General features: G+C 41.6%; 3 gene segments (V, D, J or C); all 3 read right to left on the reverse strand.

Moving 5' to 3' along the window:
* Window positions 1–8,000: 8,000 nt before the first annotated feature.
* Window positions 8,001–8,454, reverse strand: LOC129675089 (immunoglobulin heavy variable 7-4-1-like). The segment is given in 2 exon segments: window positions 8,001–8,329; window positions 8,409–8,454. Coding segments are annotated over 2 exon segments (375 nt in total).
* A 7,239-nt stretch (window positions 8,455–15,693) lies between these two features.
* On the reverse strand, window positions 15,694–16,157 carry LOC129675096 (Ig heavy chain V region 186-1-like). The segment is given in 2 exon segments: window positions 15,694–16,028; window positions 16,112–16,157. Coding segments are annotated over 2 exon segments (381 nt in total).
* Window positions 16,158–17,969: 1,812 nt separating this feature from the next.
* LOC129675090 (Ig heavy chain V region 441-like) lies at window positions 17,970–18,595 on the reverse strand. The segment is given in 2 exon segments: window positions 17,970–18,388; window positions 18,492–18,595. Coding segments are annotated over 2 exon segments (465 nt in total).
* Window positions 18,596–22,215: the final 3,620 nt, after the last annotated feature.

Genomic DNA, 22,215 nt, shown 5'->3' on the forward strand with positions numbered 1-22,215 from the left:
TGATTTGCATTTCCCTGATGACAAAGGACGTTGAGCATTTCTTTAAGTGTTTCTCTGCCATTCAATATTCCTCTGTTGAGAATTCTCTGTTTAGCTCTGTTCCCCATTTTTTAATTGGATTACTTGGTTTGCTGCTTTTCAGCTTCTTTAGTTCTTTGTATATACAGGATATTAGTCCTCTGTCAGATAAAGGGTTAGTGAAGATTCTTTCCCAATCTGTAGGCAGTCGTTTTGTTTTGATGATGGTGTCCTTTGCTTTGCATAAGCTTTTCAGTTTCATGAGGTCCCATGTATTGATTATTGCTCTTAGAGCCTGTGCTGTTGGTGTTCCGTTCAGGAAGTTGTCTCCTGTGCCAATGAGTTCTAGGCTGTTCCCCACTTTTTCTTCTAACAGATTTAGAGTATCTGGTTTTATGTCGAGGTCTTTGATCCACTTGGACTATAGTTTTGTGCAGGGTGATAAATATGGTTCTATTTTCATTTTTCTGCATGTAGACATCCATTTGGACCAGCACCATTTGTTGAAGATGCTGTCTTTTTTCCATTGAATGGTTTTGGCTTCTTTGTCAAAAATCGAGTCTTCATAGGTGTGTGGGTTTATTTCCGGGTCTTCTATTTGGTTCCATTGATCCTCCTTTCTGTGTTTATGCCAATACCATGCAGTTTTTATTACTATTGATCTGTAGTACAGCTTGAGATCGGGGATGGAGATTCCTCCAGATGATCTGTTGTTGTACAGGATTGTTTTGGAGATTCTGGGTTTTTTGTTTCTCCATATGAAGTTGAGAATCTTTTTTTCAAGGTCTGTAAAGAATTGAGTTGGTATTTTGATGGGAATTGCATTGAATCTGTAGATTGCTTTTGGCAGGATGAACATTTTCATAATATTAATCCTACCAATCCATGAGCACGGGAGATCTTTCCATCTTCTGAGATCTTCTTCAATTTCTTTCTTCAGAGACTTGAAGTTTTTCTCAAACAGGTCTTTCACTTGCTTGGTTAGTGTCACCCCAAGGTACTTTATGGTATTAGTGGCTATTGTGAAGGATGTTGTTTCTCTAATTTCTTTCTCGGCCCTTTTGTCTTTGGTATCCAGGAGGGCTTCTGATTTTTTTGAGTTGATTTTGTATCCTGCCACTTTGTTGAAGGTGTTTATCTGCTGGAGGAGTTCTCTGGTTGAATTTTTGGGGTCGCTCATATATACTATCTTATCATCTGCGAATACTGACATTTTGACCTCTTCCTTTCCGATTTGTATCCCCTTGATCTCCTTTAGTTGTCTCATTTCTCTGGCTAGGACTTCAAGTACTATGTTGAAGAGGTATGGAGAGAGTGGGCAGCCTTGTCTTGTCCCTGATTTCAGTGGGATTGATTTAAGTTTCTCTCCATTGAGTTTGATGTTGGCTATAGGCTTGCTATATATTGCCTTTACTATGTTTAGATATGTGCCCTGTATGCCTGATCTCTCCAAGACTTTAAATATGAATGGGTGTTGGACTTTGTCAAATGCTTTTTTGGCATCTAAGGAGATGATCATGTGGTTATTCTCCTTCAGTTTGTTCATGTGGTGGATTACATTGATGGATTTCTATATGTTGGACCATCCTTGCATGCCTGGGATGAAGCCTATTTGGTCATGGTGGATGATATCTTTGATGTGTTCTTGGATATGGTTTGCAAGTATTTTATTGAGTATTTTGTGTCAATGTTAATAAGAGAGATAGGTCTGAAGTTCTCTTTTTTTGTTGGGTCTTTGTGTGGTTTAGGTATCAGGGTGACTGTCGCTTCATAGAATGAGTTTGGTAATGTACCTTCTGTTTCTATTTTGTGGAATAGTTTGAGGAGAATTGGTGTTAGCACTTCTATGAAGGTCTGGTAGAAATCCATGCTGAAACCATCTGGCCCAGGGCTTTTTTTTTAGAGGGGATACTGTTAATGACTGCTTCAGTCTCCTTGGGGGATATGGGGCTGTTCAGTCTTTCTACCTGATCTTGACTTAATGTTGGAAGATGGAATCTTTCAAGAAAATTGTCCATTTCATTTAGGTTTTCAAATTTTGTGTCACATAGGCTTTTGTAGTATGACCTAATGATTGTTTGAATTTCCTCAGTGTCTGTAGTTATGTCACCCTTTTCATTTCTGATTTTGCTTATTTGGATAGATTCTCTCTGCTTTTTAGTTAGTTTGGCTAAGGGTTTGTCTATCTTGTTGATTTTCTCAAAGAACTAGCTTTTTGTTTCATTGATTCTTTGAATAGTTTTATTTGTTTCTAATTGATTGATTTCAGCCCTGATTTTGATTATTTCCAGCAGTCTGCTCCTCTTGGGTGTATCTGCTTCTTTTTTTTTTCTAGGGTTTTCAGTTGGGCCATTATGGTGCTTGTATGTGATGTTACAAATTTCTTCTTGAAGGCACTTAGAGCTATAAATTTTCCTCTGAGCACTGCTTTTAATGTGTTCCATAAATTTGGGTATGTTGTGCCTTCATTTTCTTGAATTCTAGGAAGTATTTAATTTCTTTTTTATTTCTTCCTTAACCCAGCTGTCATTGAGTAACAAGTTGTTCAGTTTCCATGTACGTGTCAGCTTTTTGTTATTTCTGTTGTTGTTGAGGTCCAGCTTTAGTCCATGGTGGTCAGATAGAATACAAAGGATTATTCTAATTTTTTTGTATCTGTTGAGGCTTGCTTTATGACCAACTATATGGTCTATTTTGGAGAAGGTTCCATGCAGTGCTGAAAAGAAGGTATACTCTTTTGAGTTTGGATGAAAAGATATGTAGACGTCTATTAGGTCCATTTGATTTAGGAACTCAGTAAGTATTTTTATTTCCCTATTTGTTTTCTGTCTAGTTGATCTGTCCCTTGGTGAGAGTGGAGTGTTGAAGTCTCCCACTCTTAAGGTATTAGGGTCAAAGTGTGATTTCAGCTTTAATATTGTTTCCTTTACGAATGTAGGTGCTCTTTTATTTGGGGCATAGATATTCAAAATTGTGATGTCCTCTTGGTGGATTTTTCCTTTGATGAGAATATAGTGGCCCTCCTTATCTTTTTTGATTAACTTGGGTTGAAAGTCTATTTTATTAGATATTAGGATGGCTACTCCAGCTTTTTTTCTTGAATCATTTGCTTGAAAAACATTTTTCCAGCTCTTTACTCTGAGTTACATTTTATCTTTGTTGCATAGGTGTGTTTCTTGGATGCAACAGAATGTTGGATCCTGTTTCCCCAACCATTCTGTTAGTCTGTGTCTTTTTATTGGGGAGTTGAGTCCATTGATGTTGATAGATACTAGTGACCAACAATTGTTACTTACTTTTGATGTGGGGTTGGTGGTGTCACTGAGTTTCACTGCTTGTATTCTTTTTTTGTTGTGTAGTTATGTATTTCCTCTGTTTCCTTAGATGTAGTTGTTTTCTTTGGTTTGGAGTTTCCCTTCTTGTAACTTCTGTAGAGCTGGGTTACTATGTAGGTATTGTTTAAATTTGGTTTTGTCATGGAATATTTTGAATTCTCTTTCTATGTTGATTGAAAGTTTTGCTGGGTATAGTAGTCTGGGTTGGAATCTGTGGTCCCTTAAAGACTATATGATTTCTGTCCTGGCCCTTCTGGCTTTCATAGTTTCTGTTGAGAAATCTGGTGTGATTCTGATAGGTCTACCTTCATATGTTACTTGGCCTTTTTCCCTTGCTGCTTTTAGAATTTTTTCTTTGTTCTGTAGGTTCAGTGTTTTGACTATGATGTGACGTGAAGAATTTCTTTTCTGGTCTAGTCTACTTGGTGTTCTTGTATGTTTATGGCTATCTCGTTCTTTAAGTTGGGAAAGTTTTCTTCTATAATTTTCTTGAAAATATTTTCCGGACCTTTCAGCCTGATGTCTTCTTTTTCTTCTATTCTTATTATTCTTAGGTTTTGTCTTTTCATGGTGTCCTTCATTTCTTGGATGTTTTGTGTTTGGAACTGTTCTGATTTTATTTTTTCTTTGAGAGACATGTCACTTTCCGCAAGTGTATCTTCAGCTCCTGAGATTCTTTCTTCCATCTCTTGTATTCTGTTGGTGATGCTTACCTTTGTAGTTCCTGATCTTTTCTCTATGTTCTCCAGCTCCTGGTTTTTCTCTATTTGTGTTTTCTTTATTGATTCTAATTCTGTTATCAGGTCTTGTGAGTGTGGAGTCCCGCTTTTCAATGACAGCTTCTATTTTTTTGTCCGTTTCCTCTCTATATATCACTAATTGTGCCTCTACTTCCTTGGTTATAATTGCCTGCATTTCTATGAGAGCTTTGTTTGTTTCTTGTTTATTTGCCTTCATTTGTGTGGACATTTCTTTGAGAGCCTTGTTCATTTCTTCTTTGCCTCAATTTTCGTGGTCATTTCTCTGAGGGCTCTATTTGTTTCCTCTTTGTTCGTCTCGATTTCTTTGGCTATTTCTCTGAGGGCTTTGTTCATTTCATCTTTGTGGGCCTCTAATAGCTGGAGAAACATAGTTTTGAGGTTGTTTGTATATCTAGTGAATTGAAGTGTCCATTGTTTTGTGGGGTTGCTGGTGAGGTCATTATGTCCTGATTTTTGTTGGGTTTGTTCTTACGTCTGCCTCTAGCCATCTGGTTAGTTATAACCCTCACTGTTTGTTTCTCGAGTTTGTAGTTCAGGCTATGATTGTCTCTTTCTGTTTTCTGGACTATTTTTACAGGAAGATGAGAGAGGTTCACTGGTTTGGTAGTGTGCGTTGTGGTTGCAGTTTTGCCTAAGTAAGGAATGTGATGCTGGTGCTATTCGCATGAGCTTTTAGCGGGCACAGTGTGCATATGTGGATTCTCTGACTATTGCAGTGGCCTGCAGGCCACTATTATGCAGTTCTGTCTGAGATCCAGGGATTTTTTGCCTGGATTACACTGGTGGACCCACAAGGCAGAGGCTTCAATGTTGGGGTCCCTATCCCAAGAATCCCTATGATGCCCACACTAGGGGTGTGGGTGGCAGGGATCTCATCTGGTTGCTTTTGTGGAAAGGCACTGGGTCTGGGGCAAACTCTCCTTAGAAGGCTCACTCACTCTCTTGCAGGACCAGTTGCTCTCTACTCTCTGATTGGTCCTGCTGCGGAAGTGCACGGGTAGGGTAACAGTGGGCTCTGTGACACTGTGGCTGTGGGACTCAGTGTCCACCTTTCCTTTGTGCTGCCTCTCTGTCCTTTCCCTCTGCCAGGATTGGTTATGTTGACTGGTCCCGGGGTAGCGCGGGAAAGAGTTGGGTTGAGTGTTCTCAATCCCAGATCCCGTGCCCAGATCTCTCTGGAAAAGCAGCCTGGCAGTAGAACCTATGTTTGCTGATTCCGAGAGAGAACCAGGTATGGTTGAGTGTCCTCAGATCCAGAGCTTGGGTTTCTCTGCCAGGGGCCGCTGGATGAGCTGCAGAGGGGGTGCTGTGTCCTCTGGCAGGCTGCCTCTCTGTCCTTCCCCTCCTCTAGGGCAAGCTTATGGTGGAGCTCTCAGGGGAGTGCCAGAAGGGGTTGGGACTTCTCAATTCTGAACCTGAGCCGGGGTTTCTTGGCCAGGGGCCGGGGGGCCGCCTGTGCTAAGACTTGGTGCTGGTCCTTATTGTGCTGGATCCAGAAGCGTCTCGGGACTTGTTGAATGACAGCAGTCCCAGATCCCGAGCTGAAGTTTGTTCGTTAGGAGCAGCCGGCAGCACTGGGGGCTGGGCGCTGTGAACTGCTGTGCACCTCTCTATCCTTTCACTCTGCTGCTGCAGGGTTAAGGCAGCTTTCGGGCCCTCGGGGGAGTGCCTGAAAGGACTGGGATTTCTCAGCCCCATCTCGGGTTTGTTTTTTTTTTTTTTTTTTTTTTTTTTTGTTTTGTTTTTTAATTTTTTTTGGTGGGAGCTGCAGGTCTCCCTGGGGCTGGGGTGCAGACAGGTGGTCTGTGGTAGATTCTGGTGGACGCCTCCTGCTTCCTCCAAGGAGGGAGTAGGGTGTTGGGTGCGGGGAGGTGCCTGGGGATCACCTCTTGGGGGGTGTCTCCTACCGAAGGAGTTTGACCTGATTCTAGAAGGACTCTGATCATGGTTAGTATCTTTCTTCTTGGGAGTCTAGATACCTTTGTTCTGGGTTGATCAGCCCCTTCACTCACCAATTTCCACATTGCGGGTCCTCTCCCCTTCAGCTAAGCTGCACACTAGCTGCCGCCATCTTGGAAGTCTCTTAATTGATATTTTTATTAATTATAGTTTATTCACCTGTAGCTCCCTCCCTTTCTCCCCTCCCAATCCTTGCTGCCCTCTCTCCCTATTCTCTCTTCCCCCTTTCCACAGAGAAGGAGAAGGCCCCAGTGGGAAACAACCCATCCTGGCACACCGAGTCACAGCAAGACTTGTACATCCTCTCCCCCTGAGGCCAGACAAGGCAGTCTAGCTAGGGGAACAAGATAAAAAGGCAGGCAACAAAGTCAGAGACAATCCCACTCCAATTGCTAGGGTTCCCATGTGAAGAAGAAGCTGCACATCTCTACATATGTGTAGGGGGTCCAGGTCCAGTCCATGGAAGCTCTTTGATTGTTGGTTCAGTCTCTATAAGCCCCATTAGGCACAGGAGTCTTCTAAAAGTCTCCCTGAGCTCTGCCTATCCTTTGGCTGTGGGTCTCTGAATTTGTTTCCATAAGCTGCTGGATGAAGTATAAAAGAAAACAGTCATGCTAGGATTCTGTCTGTATCCAAAGCAGAGCATCATTAATAAAGTCAAGATTTGGCTCTTCCCCATGGGGTGGGTCTCAAGTTGGTCCCTTTACACAATGGAATAGTCCTCAGCTTTTAATAACAAAGATATTGTGAAATTTGCAGGCAAATGGATGGAACTACAAAAGTTTATCCTGAGGGAGGTAACCCAGACTCAGGAACAGGTGTATGGTAAGTATTCACCTATGTGTGAATATTAACCACAAACTTCAGGTAAGCATTCCACAATCCACAGACCCAAAGAAGCAAAGGGAGGATGCTTGAATCTCACTCAGAAAGAGGTATAATAAAACATCTGAAGTAGATGAAATGAGGAAGATGGTGGGAGAAGTGGGGGGTAAAAAGGATGGGGATAAGGTAAGGAGAGAGTAGGGTTAGGGACTGTGGAGGAAGGCTTGGAAAGAGAAAAGAAATTGTTGGTGAAGTATCTATGTATAGGGGAGGCTCCCAGGACTGTGGAGGGTGACCCTACCTGAGACTTCTAACAGTGGAGGGTATGGAGCCTGAAGCCGTCACCTTCTTTAGTCAGGTAGGACTTTCAGGAGTTGGAGGAGGACACAAAAACCACCCATGAAAATATTAACCTAAAATTTGTCTTCTGTACAAGATGTGTATGAATCAGAATGGCACATAGATTGAGGGAATGTCAAACCAAAGACTGGCTTAACCTCAGATACATTTGTTTGGTTGGTTGTTTTATATTTAACTGTAGCATATCAGTGAGAATCTTCAACTATTCACTTCTTGGAATATGTAATTTATGTGCATTTGCATTGTTTAGCGAGGCATCTACAGAAACCTACTGCAGGAGTGGGTGTCTATGATCATCTGTTGTCTAGGCTGGCTGCTTGTAGGCTAACTTTTCCCATTGCAGTTGTGTTCTGTCTCATCTCCCCACCTCTCTCGTAAAACTGTAGATCACTGGATTTTTCATTTTCTCTGAGAGCGTGGTAGAGTCTTATATTGCTTTCTAAACACTGTTTTCAGAATTGTTTGTAGTCAGTTTAGTGGCTATATATTTATATCTCTCATAATAACACTGTTTTATACAACATAAAACTTTCCACACATTGGTCAGGTACCTTTTATTTATTTATTTTTTTTGGAAACGGTCTCTCAAGACAACAGTTAGAATATTCTGTGGGTGAGTAGAGGCCAGTTTTCTATCTGTTATGCTAACCTCAAAATCCTAATCAAAGATCAAGAGAAGAGTATTTGCTCTTTTGCTTTGTGCCACAGTAGAACCAGTTTCCTCTCAGGGTTTCTGACACACTCAGGATGTGGTTTTCAGACTGTGTCTTGCACAGTAATACATAGCCGTGTCCTCATTCTTGAGGCTGTTGATCTGCAGATAGGCAGTGCTGACAGAGGTGTCCAAAGAGAAGACAAACCGCCCTTTGAAGTCTTCGGCATATGTTGGGTTTCCATTATAAGTGTTGATAGCACCCATCCACTCCAGGCCCTTTCCCGGCACCTGCTTCACCCAGTGCATTCCATAGTCAGTGAAAGTGTAGCCAGAAGCCCTGCAGGAGATCTTCACTGACTCTCTAGGCTTCTTCAGCTCAGACCCAGACTGCTCCAACTGAACCTGGGCTTGGACACCTGGGGAGAGAACACAGGAATGTGAGATGTCTTGGAATTACCTCAGCTTCTTATGAAGCTCTTGCCTCCGATGTCTTACTTTGGACAGCTGCCATCAAGAAGAGGAATTTCCACACCCAATACATGATGCATGATGTGTGGGCTCTGTGATCCTTGACACTAACCAGGCACTCCTTGCTGGTATATGAGGAGACCCTCACTTTTCTACTCCAAACTCTTCTACGGATTTGCATGAGGCTGTGCTCACTAACTCATAATGAGCTAAACCACATATACAAATTGACATATGAGGATTTCTGACCATAGAGGGCTGAGCCTATGCCTTTAGTATCTGGTATTCATGTCTTCTTGCTGGTTGTTATTTCCTAAGGTATATGCTTGAGCTGGGTCTGCAGAGTGACTTTTCTCAACCATGCACCTCACAGCTTCAGTGCTCTACCCTGAAATTTATATGTGTAACAGGGCAAGAGTGGCCTACGCTGACCACTCATAATGTGGCTGTCCTGCTCTGTGCTCGGAATCAATGACTCCATCTTTATAGTTGAGACTGCCCTCTGCATCAGTACTTCCTGGCCTATTGCCTCTAAATTGGGGCTGGTCCTCAACTCTTAGGGTCCTCTGCACTTCCATATCAGTGTATGATCTTTCTTGGTGAAATTTACTGTAAAATTAAAATACATTTCTACTTAAAATGTGTGATCCCCATTTATGTAAGTCATGTAGTAAATGTTGTAACTGTGAAATAGTGCAAGGAGTTACGAGAGAAGGCTTGGGGAGAATAATGTACTTATATTAATATGAAATTAAAATGTCATTTCAGTAAAAATGGTGAAGCAAATGTTATAACAAGAATAGTTTGGAGAGCTGGTGAAATAGATCGGTGGTTAAACACATGCACGGCTTGCCAAAGGACCTCAGTGTGATTCCTAGCAACCAAATCAGGTAGCTCAAAACTACCTAAAACTGCAACTCCTCAGGGAGACAAATGCTTCAGCTTCTTTGGACATCTACACCAATGTGCACATACCCACACAAAGACACAAGCAGGTAATTAAAATAGTACAAATTTGAAAAGAAAGAATAGTTTGACAATAAAGCAATATATATGAAAAATATCACACCACAGTATAAAATATTGATTCCTAAGAATACTGTAATTGACAACTCTGTGCTCAAATATGAAGAAATTTTAGCAAAAACCATCCATTCTTGATAATGTAAACCTTCATGAAAACTTTTTCTCATTTCAATCTCATTTCTTCTCTTTTATATTCCAAACTTCAGGGCACTGGTTTCATCATTAGAGAAATCTGATTCTACTTATTTCCACATTTGACACTTTTCCATCAGTGCACATGATGAGCCACAAAGAGCAACAGAACACTAAGTGATACAGTTCAAGGAGAAAGCAGAACCTTGCTTATGAATAGGAGGCGAAAGTAGGGATGCCTTACATTTGGCTCAGAGTTAAACAGTGTTATTTGAATGTGTACTGTGTTTTGTACTGTTTTGTACTGTGGACAAAGGAAAGATAATTACAATAGGGTACAAAACAAAAACAGTAGAAGTGAGGCAGGAAATACAAGAAATGAGTACAAGAGTGCTGTGCATGCAGACAAGGCTTTTGTACTGCACCATTCATGTTCTGCTAGCACAGGTGTTACTTGTCAAAGGAAGTCAGAAATTGCCACTTTCATTGTCCTGCAGTTTCTTCTGCATACTGGGCAGAGAGAGGAAGCCCAGGACTGACAGGAAATGTTTTCTGGCCTTCTGTGCACCTGCTTCAGAGATACAAGTGAAACTGTGGAGATTTGGTGCCCCCTGATGTGTCCCTGACTCCCTGCAGTATGACAAGTCTTCCACCCTGATTGTAGGAGCACCATGATGGCTTCCAGTGCATGCTTTGTCAGTTATAAAGTCCCCATCTCAAAGACACTCCTGATATGGACTTGGGAAAGATGTGATTGTAGAATTTACAATTTTCTGATGATTTCAGATTATGCTTCAAAATCATGTCATCTTGATTTCCTCTTCTATTGGCCTATGGATCCTACAATTTAGATGACTTTCTGTGGCAAGCGAAGCAGCTGGTCTACCAGGAGAATTTAGATGTCCTTGTCAACTATTGCTGCAATGGGGCAGGCATGGTTGTGGGTAAGCAGAACCTTCTCCTGTGGCAGATGCTACAATTTCCCTGTGATTGAACTTTTCCTGAGTTGGCACAGATGTGTCACAAGCAGTGACATAGTTTAGGGTGATGGTCTTGGATTCATCTCCCCATGCCTCGCAAAGGACCTGAGATGGTATTTGTGTCTCTGTTGTCCTCTGTGATTCTACCTGTTCTGTCCACTGATATATTCACTGTACCATCCATAGGTTCATTTGTCTCGACTGAAAGCCTTAGTTTTCATTTAATTCCATCTGTTTTTCATGCTCAATTTTTTTGTGAAATTAATATGAGTAACAATTTAGTTAGACAGTACCCTGAAATTTATAGTATTCACAATGTTGGAAATGCATTTCTCAGCTCTTTCTGTGTTTTATCATTGTCTCAAACTTATAGAATATAACCCATCCCATATTCACATTCCATGTTCACAGGTCCTCCTTTTCTGCCACTTTCCATAGACTTTATATAGCCTTGAATTTTATGGGGATGAAACATGACATATGAGGCAACATTCTATCCTTTTATTAACTGTTTTAAAACTTTCTTATATTAATTACAGTTAATTCTCTTTGTATCCCAGTTGTAGCCACCTCCCTAGTTCCCTCCCAATCCCAACCTCCCCTCCTCATCTCCTCCCATGCCCCACTCCAAGTCCACTGATAGGGGAGGACCTCCTCCCCTTCCATATGACCCTAGCTTATTAGGTCTCACCAGGACTGGCTGCATTGTCCTCCTCTGTGGCCTGGCAAGGCTGCTTGCCCCTAACGGGTGGTCAAAGAGGCAGCCACTGAGCTCATGTCAGAGACAGTCCCTGTTCCCTTTACTAGGGTATGCACTTGGATACTTAGCTGCCATGGGCTACATCTGGGTTCAAGGTTATCTCCATGATTGGTCCTGGGTTGGAGTATCAGACTTAGAAAAGACCCCTGGCTGGGCTTTTGTTTTTTCACTTTTAATCTCCTGTGGATTCATCCACATTGTAGCATAGAAAGCATTGCATGAATGTCAAATGTTGTGATCACAAATTGGCACTTTTTTGGAAGTAGTTGGCATGTTTAGTCATTCAACATTTGATGATTTCTGTGGTAGAGTATTGTAGATTATGACGGACTGACTATCTATGCAAATATTCTTATAAGAGTTTGAACTTCCATATTTATGGTACAGCACAATACGGCTAATTGATGGATCACACACTAACTCTGCATTGAGTATTGACACCCTTTCTGCAAGTAGGTTCTCTCTCTCTCTGTCTCTCTCTCTCTCTCTCTCTCTCTCTCTCTGTGTGTGTGTGTGTGTGTTGTTTTAAGTACTGTGGCTGTGTGCACAAAAGTGAGTATGCTTGTGTGTATAGACATATATAGGAACTAATGTTAGACCTTGCCTGTTGTTCACCCACCACCTAAAACATGTCTTTAATACCGGGTTTCTAACTGAACACGAAGTTCTTCCATGAGGCCTACCATCATGCCAATAGGCTTCAATGATCCATATGTCTGCCAACTGGTGCTGGAATTATAACTATCCACACCCATTCCAAGCTTGCTGCATGAAATCTGGGTTCCAAAATCAGTGTCTCTTGCTTGTGCAATAAATGTTTTACCTATTGTATTGTCTTCCCTCCTTTTCTTTTTTTCTTCTTTTCTTTTTTCTTTTCTTTTCTTTTCTATTCTTTTCCTTTCCTTTTTTTCCTTCCTTCCTTCCTTCTTTCTTTTTCTTTCTTTCTTTCTTTCTTTCTTTCTTTCTTTCTTTCTTTCTTTCTTTCTTTCTTTTTTCTTTCTTTCTTTTTTAGATTATTTTTTTCTTTTTTCTTTCTTTATTAATTACACTTTATTCACTTTGTATCCCGCCCATAGTTCCCTCCCTCCTCCTGTCCCAATCCCTCCCTTCCTCCACCCCCTGCGTGCCTGCCCCTCCCCAAGTCCACTGATAGGGGAGGACTTCTTTTCCTTTCTTCTGATCCTAGTCAATTAGGTCTCATCAGGAGTGGCTGCATTGTCTTCTTCTGTGGCCTGATAATGCTGCTTCCCCCTCAGGGGGAGATAATTAAAGAGCAGGCCAATCAGATCATGTCAGAGACAGTCCCTGTTCCTATCACAATGGAACCCACTTGGATACTGAACTGCCATGGGCTACATCTGTGCAGGGGTCTTAGGTTATCTCCATGCATAGTCCTTGGTTGTAATAGCAGTCTCAGGAAAGACCCCTGCGCTCAGCTTTTTGGGTTCTGTTGCTCTCCTTGTGGAGTTGCTGTCCTCTCCAGATCTTACTGTTTCCCACTTCTTTCCTAATATTCCCTGCACCCTGCCCAAAGGTAGCCCATAAGTCTCAGCATCTACATTGATAGTCTGCAGGGCAGAGCCTTTCAGAGGTCCTCTGTGTCAGGCTCCTGACTTGTTCCCTCTTTTCTCCTTCTTCAGATGTCCAGCCTCTTTGCCTTTCTGGAATTGAGCATTTTAGCAAGAGTCCTCCCTCTTAATTAGTTTCTTTAGGTGTACAGATTTTAGTAGGTTTATTTTATATTATATGTCTATATGAGTGAGTATATAACATGTGCATCTTTCTGCTTCTGGGATAGCTCACTCAGGATGATCTTTTCCAGATCCCACCATTTACCTGCAAATTTCATGATTTCCTTGTTTTTATTGCTGAGTAATATTCCATTGTGTAGATATACCACAATTTGTGCATCCATTCCTCCAATGAGGGGCATCTGGGTCGTTTCTAGCTTTTGGCTATTACAAATAAAGCTGCTACAAACATCGTTGAGCAAATGTCATTATTGTGTACTTGAGGAACTTTTGGATACATGCCTAGGAATGGTATAGCTGGCTCTTGAGGAAGTGCTATTCCTAGTTGTCTGAGAAAGCACTAGATTGCATTCCAGAGTGGTTGTAAAAGTTTACATTCCCACCAGCATTGGAGTAGGGTTCCTCTTTCTCCACAACCTCTCCAGCATGTGTTTTCTCTTGACTTTTTGATCTTAGCCATTCTGATGAATGTAATGTGAAATCTTAGGGTTGTTTTGATTTGCATTTTCCTGATGGTTAATGAGGCTGAGCATTTCTTTAAGAGTTTCTCTGCCATTGGATATTCCTCTGCAGAGAATTCTCTGTTTAACTCTGTACCCCATTTTTTAATTGGATTACTGATTTTTTGCTGTTTAACTTCTTTAGTTCTTTATATATACTGGATATTAGCCCTCTGTCAGATATATGATTGGTGAAGTTCTTTTCCCAATCTGTACGCTGTCCTTTTGTTTTGAGGACAGTGGGCTTTCCTTTACAGAAGCTTTTCAGTTTCATGAGGTCCCATTTATTGATTGTTGCTCTTAGAGCCTGTGCTGTTAGTGTTCTGTTCAGGAAGTTGTCTCCTGTGCCAATGAGTTCCAGGGTATTCCCCATTTTTTCTTCTAAGCGGTTTAGTGTGTCTGGTTTTATGTTGAGGCCTTTGATCCACTTGGACTTTAGTTTTTTGCAGGGTGATAAGTATGGATCTATTTGCATTTTTCTACAAGTAGACCTCCAGTTAGACAGCACCATTTGTTGAAGATGCTGTCTTTTTTTCATTGAATCATTTGGGCATCTTTTTCAAAAATCAGGTGTCCATATGTGTGTGGATTTATGTCAGGGTCTTCTATTCGATTCCATTGATCCACCAGTCTGTTTCTATGCCAGTACCGTGCAGTTTTTAGTATTGTTGCTCTATAGTACAGCTTGAGATCAGGGATGGAGATACCTCCTGAAGATCTTTTACTGTAGAGATTTGTTTTTGCAATTCTGGGTTTCCTGTTGCTCCATATGAAGGTGAGAATTTTTCTTTCAAGGTCTGTAAAGAATTGTGTTGGTAATTTGATGGGAATTGCATTGAATCTGTAGATTGCTTTTGGTAAGATGGCCATTTTTACTATGTTAATCCTGCCAAGCCATGAGCATGGGAGATCTTTCCATCTTCTGATATCATCTTCTAATTCTTTCTTTAGAGACTGGAAATTTTTTTCATACAAGTCTTTGACATGCTTGGTTAGGTTCACACCAAGGTACTTTATGTCATTGTGGCTATTGTGAAGGGTGTTGTTTCCCTAATTTCTTTCTCAGCCCATTTGTCCTTTGTATACAGGAAGGCTACTAATTTATTTTAGTTAATTTTGTATCCAGTCACTTTGCTGAAAGTGTTAATCAGCTGTAGGAGTTTCCTGGTAGAGTTTTTGGGGTCACTCATGTATACTATCATATCATCTTCAAACAGTGATACTTTGACTTCTTCTTTCCCAATTTGTATCCCCTTGATCTCTTTCAATTGTCTTATTGCTCTGGCTAGGACTTCAAGAAAAATGTTGAAGAGATATGGAGAGAGTGGACAGCCTTGCCTTATCCCTGATTTCAGTGGGAATGATTTAAGTTTCTCTCCATTGAGTTTGATGTTGGCTTTAGGCTTCCTGTATATTGCCTTTACTATGTTCAGTGGATGATGTCTTTGATATGTTCTTGGATTCGGTTTGCAAGTATTTTCTTGAGTATTTTTGTATCAATGTTCATGAGGGAGATTGGTCTGAAGTTCTCTTTCTTTGTTGGGTCTTTGTGAGGTTTAGGTACCAAGGTGACTGTGGCTTCAAAGAATGAGTTTGGTAGTGTTCCTTCTGTTTCTATCTTGTGGAATAGTTTCAGGAGTATTGGTGTTACCTCATCTTTTGATTTTTGGATATTAGCTCCCTGTCAGATGTAGGGTTGGTGAAGACTTTCTCCAAGTCTGTATACTGTCATTTTGTTCTATGGATACTGTTCTTTGCTTTACAGAAGCATCTCAGTTTCATGAGGCCCCATTTTTAATTATTCGTCTTAGGGCCTGAGCGTTTTGTGTTCTGTTCGGAAGTTGTCTCCTTTGCCAATGAGATCAAGTTCCTTTCCAAATTTTTCTTTTAATACATTTAGTGTGTCTAGTGTTTTGTTGGGACCTTTGACTTTACTTTCATTCAGCATCATAAATATGAATCTATTTGCATTTTTTAAATGTAGACATCCAGGTAGACCATTCTTGGAGATGCTATCCTTTTTCCATTATGTGGTTTGGCTTCTTTATAAAAAAATCAAGTTTCTGCTATAGGATGACTATTTCTAAGCCACTGTTCAGGATAATCTGTTCTGTCATCTCACTTTCAGGGCAGCTTCCTGCTCCTCTAGGTTTTCTGACAGACTCAGGATGTGGTTGCAGCACTGTGATAATCTCTTGCACAGTAATAGACTGCAGAGTCTTCAGTTGTCAGGCTGCGGAGCTCCATGTAGACTGTGCTGGAGGATGTGTCTACAGTCAGTGTGGCCTTGCCCTGGAACTTCTGGTTAAAGCTAGTACCACCACCTCCACAACCAATCCATACAATCCACTCCAGCCCCTGTCCAGGCCTCTGCTTCACCCAGTGCATATAGTAGCTGGCAAAGTTGTATCCAGAAGCCTTGCAGGACAGCTTCACTGAGGACCCAGGTCTCCCCACCTCAGACCCAGACTGCTGCAGCTGGACCTGCGAGTGGACACCTGTGGAGAGAAAGGCAGAGTGGATGGCATTGTCATCTCAGTCCCTGTCTCCTCTTCAGATTTGGAACTGGTGAGTCCCTTACCTGTAGCTGCTGCCAACAGGAAGAGGACGACCCAGCTCCATCCCATGGTGAGGTCCTGTGTACTCAGTGACTGTGGGGAGCACAGCGAACATATGTTGCTGTTTGGCGTTGCTATCCCACTATTTACTGCCAAAGACTCCCATAATTTGCATATTCACAAGGCAGGTCTTTCTTACATAAGAACCTAGATGAGCTGGAGAAGAAGGACATGAGGACTCCTGGGTCAGACAGCAGGATTATGAGGTCCAAGTTCTAATCCTGTCTGAGGAAATAACCATCTTGACACATGTGCATACCCTATGGATGTAACATCCAGTCCTAATCTCTCAGTTTTAATCAGAATCCCAGCCTGAGACTTTTGTTCCTCTACGTGAAAAATTGATTTTCAGGTTGTGGTTGTGATGAGGATAACGGTTGCTGAAAATTTTGAAAACCCCTAAGTTACAAGGATTTACAACCTTCTTACATATTTTACCAGCAGGAAGATACTAAAAACTTACGCCACTGACTACAAGTGCGTATACTGCAGAAATCTGTGCACACAAATGGTCATTTTTCCTCATATTCTACAAGCACTGAATTACAGTAACAACCAACACTTCTGTAACTTGAACGATTGAATAAAGAAAACATGATAGAAGCACAACATAGCATAAATTTTTCATCTCACTCCACTATTAGGAAAATGGATGTAACTAATGATAATTTCATTAAATAAATTAAGACCCCAGAAACACAGATTTTGCATGAATTTCTCATTTGTAGTCCTTACATATTGCCTGCTTAGAAACAACCACGTATGCAATTAGTAAAGAAATGGAAATGAAACTGTCTACAAATGGGAAGGGTGGGGACAAGGAAAGGATATGTAGAGGTTATGGGGGAAATATGTTATAGGGGAAGGCTCTGAGGTTGTGAAAGGCACAGGTCATTTCAGTGTGTCTCTCTGCTTTCTGCTTGTGCACCAGGCTGTGAGCCCTCAGCTGCTGCTCCAGACACCAAGTTGTTGCTTAGTCATCACCCACTGTGAGGCTCTGAAGCTGTAAGCTGAAATAAATGTCCCTTTTAAAACAGGCCATGGTCATGGTGTCTTATCCCAGCAGTAGAAAAGTAACTAAGATGTTCTTAGTTTCTCACACAGTGAAGGAAACTCACCAGAGCCTGAGGCTCTTTTTCTGTCTCTTAGAGAAATGAGTTGGCTCTGTCAGTGATGAGATGACATAACATAGACCCAGTGTGACCCATGTGGATTTAGAGAACAATGGCAAATTCTTCAGTCTCTGTGTCTCAGTCTCTCTATCTCTGTTTCTCTCTCTATCCCTCTCTCTTGCATGTGTGTGTGTGTGATTTTCTTCCTGACTAGATCTCTTTTAATCTAACTTCTTGTGACATTTTCTTGAAGGCAGCAGTACACTCACATTTTCATGTTGAACACAGAAGAAGGTGATGTCATAATACCCTGAGTCATCTAAAAGTACTGCCAGGTGACATCTGGATCTGATACGCACAGGCCTCAGAGAGGGGGAGGCTTGAGAACTGCTGGCATTTTAGGTCTGATGATCTCGGCCCCACCGTACTCTTGTTTTTTTTTTCTTAAACAGATGTGGTTTTATGATCAAGAAATATGATCAAAGTCTGTGTTAAATGTGGAGAAAGAGAGAGTGAGTCTGAATGTCTGGAACATCCAGGAACTTCCTTATAATGTGCCTGCAGGGACTGTGACATGTGCTTTCAAGAGAGACTTTACCGTTTTGAGAACATCGGATCCCATCAGAACATACATCCAGAGAGACCTCCCAGAGAAATGTAAGAAAAAATGCAGCCCAGCCCTTGAGATGAGTGCTTCATCTTCTCTGCATCATCTCCTGAGGGGAACCTGTGTTCTCTGTGTGCTGTGCGCCCCCTGGCGGTCGTGAGCGGCCTCACAGTGAGGTTCATGTCTGGGTCCACACCGAGGTCCCCTCATTGTGTCTCTTGCACAGTAATAAGTGGCCGTGTCCTCAGCTCTCACTTTGCTCATCTGCAGGTAAACAGTGCTCTTGGCGTTGTCTCTGGAGATGGCGAATCGGTCCTTCAGGGACGGTGCATAGTGTGTTGTACCATCATTTGGATTAATTGCTCCAACCCACTCCAAGCCCTTCCCTGGAGCCTGGCGGACCCAATGCATCCAGTAGCTAGTAAAAGTGAATCCAGAGCCTACACAGGAAAGTTTCAGGGAGCCCCCAGGCTGCACCACGTCTCCCCCAGACTCTACAAGCTGCACCTCACACTGGACACCTGCAAACAGAAAGAATCCTGTCAGGAAACTGTCATACAAGCTCACTATCCATCTCACCGTGTCCACTGATGGACTCAGTATCTCCTCCTGCCTATGAATTACCTTTTAAAAGAGCAGCAAGAAAAACCAAAATCAGACGGAAATCCATGGTGTGGTCTATGTTCAGTGCTGATCCCTGAATAAGGAGACCTAGGAATCAGGCCTGATCTCCTTGGCCTGAGCTTCAGGGTCAGTGCTGGCTGGTTTTAATGAGGAGAGAGAGAGAGACCTTATTTGCATGTCTTCCTGATATATAACAAGTTCTGTCGATGGAGGCAGGAGAAGACACTTACTGGTTGTTAGTCAGTGTGCTGTGAGTGTCAGCCAATAAAGAAAATGGCTGCAAATGTTTGTGCTATAGTAAGCTGTTTTTCCTTGGTTCAAACTGAGACTCATTTACTTCCTTTTTGCAATCAAAACATGCATTTTGCTGTTAATTTCCACCTTATTCCCCAAGTCCTGAATTGTAGAGGGCAGTTGCCACTGTTTTGTTACAGGCTCCAGAGCTTTCTTCTTTCACTCTCTGGGCTTAACTTTGGTGGACAGAGCATTACCAGAGTCAGCTCTAGCCCAAGCACAGCTCTTCCCTGAGAGTGGAAACCACCTTTCTTTATTGAGATCATGTGACTTGACTGAATTCCAGTGTTCACCCAGCAACCTGTTTAGGCCTTGTCCAGATATGTGTACCCAAGGGCATTAAATTACTGTGTTTTTGTCTGTTTCAGCCGATTCCTGCACATTTACCAATTTCTTACAAGAAACAGGGAGAGACTGATAAGATGAGCTTCAGCGTACAGCTCAGCATTTGACGGCTGATGTCCTCCATGTTGCCCCTCCAGCCCATTTGGAAGGATCCTCGCACTCTCAACACACCTCCTCTTGGCTTTTCTTTCTTGCTCAGCTTCTTTCACATCACAACTTAGGCAACTACCTGTCCTGGTCTTACCAGGAGTCCTTGAGTTTGCTCTTCCTTTTTATGGAAATAGACATACAGGATGAAGTACTGATGACTCTTCACTCAACTCAGTTCATCACGAATTCCACAAGGTTTCTCTATGTCCAGCCTTCTCTGCTTTAATGGTGACTGATATGGTGATAGAACAATTGAACAGATGGGTTTTTCTATTAAGTTGCTGATTCAAATTTAAAATGGCTTCAGTTTCCAGCACTGAAGATAAAGCAGCTGAGTATTGCTAATAATGCAGAATAATGTTGTTCTCACTCATTAGCAATAGGAACAAAGCAGCTCAAACTACAGGTCACACTTAGAGCACAGAAGCCTAGGAGGCACAGTGGGATTGTGATTCAGGTGCTCAGGATCACTTCAGAAACTGTGGAGCATGTAGAGACTGAACCTGGGAGAAGCAAAGCCTGCTGAGAGAGAGAATCAAAGGAAGGAGCCAGGGAGATTACCTCCACGCAGGGCAGCTTGCTCTCTGTGAGCCCTGGCCATTAGTTATGACAAGCAGCAAACCAACAGGTGTAGCAGGTAATTCCACAGCAAACAAACAGACAAAAATGGAAATGGGAGAGAAAAGTTATAAGGGCAGAGAGGAAACATTGAAGGTCAAAGATGCTGCATTCAAAACCCAGCATATCAATTAACAAACCAAGACTATATGAAAATTTCTGGTGTAAATATTTCTAAACAAATCAATTTGGTGGCAAGCACATAAACTCAAACCCGGTAATCTAAGAGGAACATACATAAGCTGTTATCTGTCTCTGTTTGTGTCTCTGTCTCTGTCTCTTTCTCTTTCATATGCACAGAGGAAGACAGAGAGACAGAGAAAGAGAGAGTTGCACACAAATCTAAACAAAGGTAATCTATGTCCCATTCAAATTGAGGAGAATCTCAACTCTGTAGGACCTAGGGTAGAGAAAAGACAGGAGAATTTTTACACAGACTGTAAAATCAAACAGATTCACAGATGACAGAAGCATACTGCATATCCCCAGCATGTCTAATAAAGCTCATTATCATTAAACAACCCCTTCGCAGAGTCTCTGACATTGCGGGATTTAGAACTATAACCTGTATTCCTCAGCACATGGTGGAGCAAGGGGACCATTGCATGCTAGTCTGATCAGAACCTCAGCCTACAGAGAAACATGGAGAATAGAGGTGGTTTAATGTCCTTGTGTTTGTAATTGTCTTAAACTTTAACTACTGCCAGGTCCCTGAAACAGATCAGAAATAAAGGCACTTGATACACAATCCTGGCATCCTAAGTTCAGTCCTGAAACCTGCATAAAATGCACCAGGTCGTAGAATGTGTATGGAAATCCAACATGCCTACCCAGAGAGGGAAGAGGGTGACAGGAAGTTTGGTCTCAAACTAATGGGAATTCTGGTGTGTACAGCACAGCAGCAGAAACAGCAGAAATCCTGTGTCAACAAAGGGGAAGGAGAGAACGAACTCCTGAAATGTTCTCTCACTGACAACTTGCACAGTCATGTATTTATAAACACACACACACACACACACACACACACACACACACACACACACCACAACATTGAAAGTATAACTACTGTAGAAAAGAGAACAGTAGCAATAACCAGGTTCTATATTTTGTACTGTGTGAAAGTAAATAAAATGAGGAAGGAGGTATTTTACACACTTCTGTTATCTATACCTAGACTTGGAAGGTGTGAGAAGAGTTAAGATAGAATCCAACCGTGTAATTTTACTTTGCAACCATAAAATGAATCAGTGAAACTGATAATAAAGAATTATTGACTAAGTTATCAAAAGCATGCATTATATCAATCTAATCTTAACCAAATGTTGTTAGGCAATGAGGAGAAAGGAAAAAAATGGAAAAGATGCTAGATGCTTTATTTAATGCAAGGTTACCATAGTTAAGTTTTCTGGAAATGCTGAGAGCCATCATGAAAAAAGACTTTATCAAATTATTTGGATGAGAAATATGACAGGTCAAGTGTGTATTTTTCCAAATAAAATTCCATTTATGTATAAACAAAAAGAATAAAATATTACAAAGAAATCTTATACAGGAAAAATGCAGACCACAAAAAGTTTTCAATATTTATACACATTGTAATGCCAGGTTCATGGGACCCTCAGAGACCACCAGGAGACGGCTTGATGCAATAGCAAGAGAGTTTTATTATGAGAGCGATCAAACTCGGGACCCAAGTCTCACTGACGTAGCTGTAGAGAAGTGGGACCTCAAGCTCTGAGTGAACAGGATTTTTAAAGGGAAAATCTGTGAGCAGGAGGTTTCCATGGCAACAAGCGAGGAGGAGGGGGGGACATGTTTTCATAACAGCAAACAGGAGGGCACATGCCTTGACCTTACAGGATTAGGTAAAACTTAGAGGGGCAAGGTGACCTTCTCTGAGGTACAATTGCCTAAGGCATATGCCTTTCTGAGGCACAATTGCCTAAGACATATGATCACAATGGCTATTCTTTTAAACTATGTCTGAAACATTTGGGAGAATTTTCCCACCTGATTCCGAATCTATTCTCATTGATTATTGCCAGGGAGATTGTATCTATTTACTATGAAGTATTTATTCTGTGATATTTACTGGAGGGTGTTGCTAGGAGACTCAACTATGTTTTCTGCCAAGTGCATATTTTAAGATATTTCCTGGTACCTGAATTCAGCTCCCAGTCAAGACGGTTCTTTATTTCAAAATGGAGTTATGCTCAGGCTAACTATACCCAGGCTAACTTAAACTCTTCACCATAGGAGCTCCAAAATGGTGGAGACCAGTGGGTACCATTTCTGAAGGGCAGAAGATCTCAAACTC

Source organism: Psammomys obesus, unplaced genomic scaffold (genome assembly GCF_907164565.1).
Source record: "Psammomys obesus unplaced genomic scaffold, mPsaObe1.curated_primary_1811, whole genome shotgun sequence".
Classification (NCBI taxonomy): domain Eukaryota; kingdom Metazoa; phylum Chordata; class Mammalia; order Rodentia; family Muridae; genus Psammomys; species Psammomys obesus.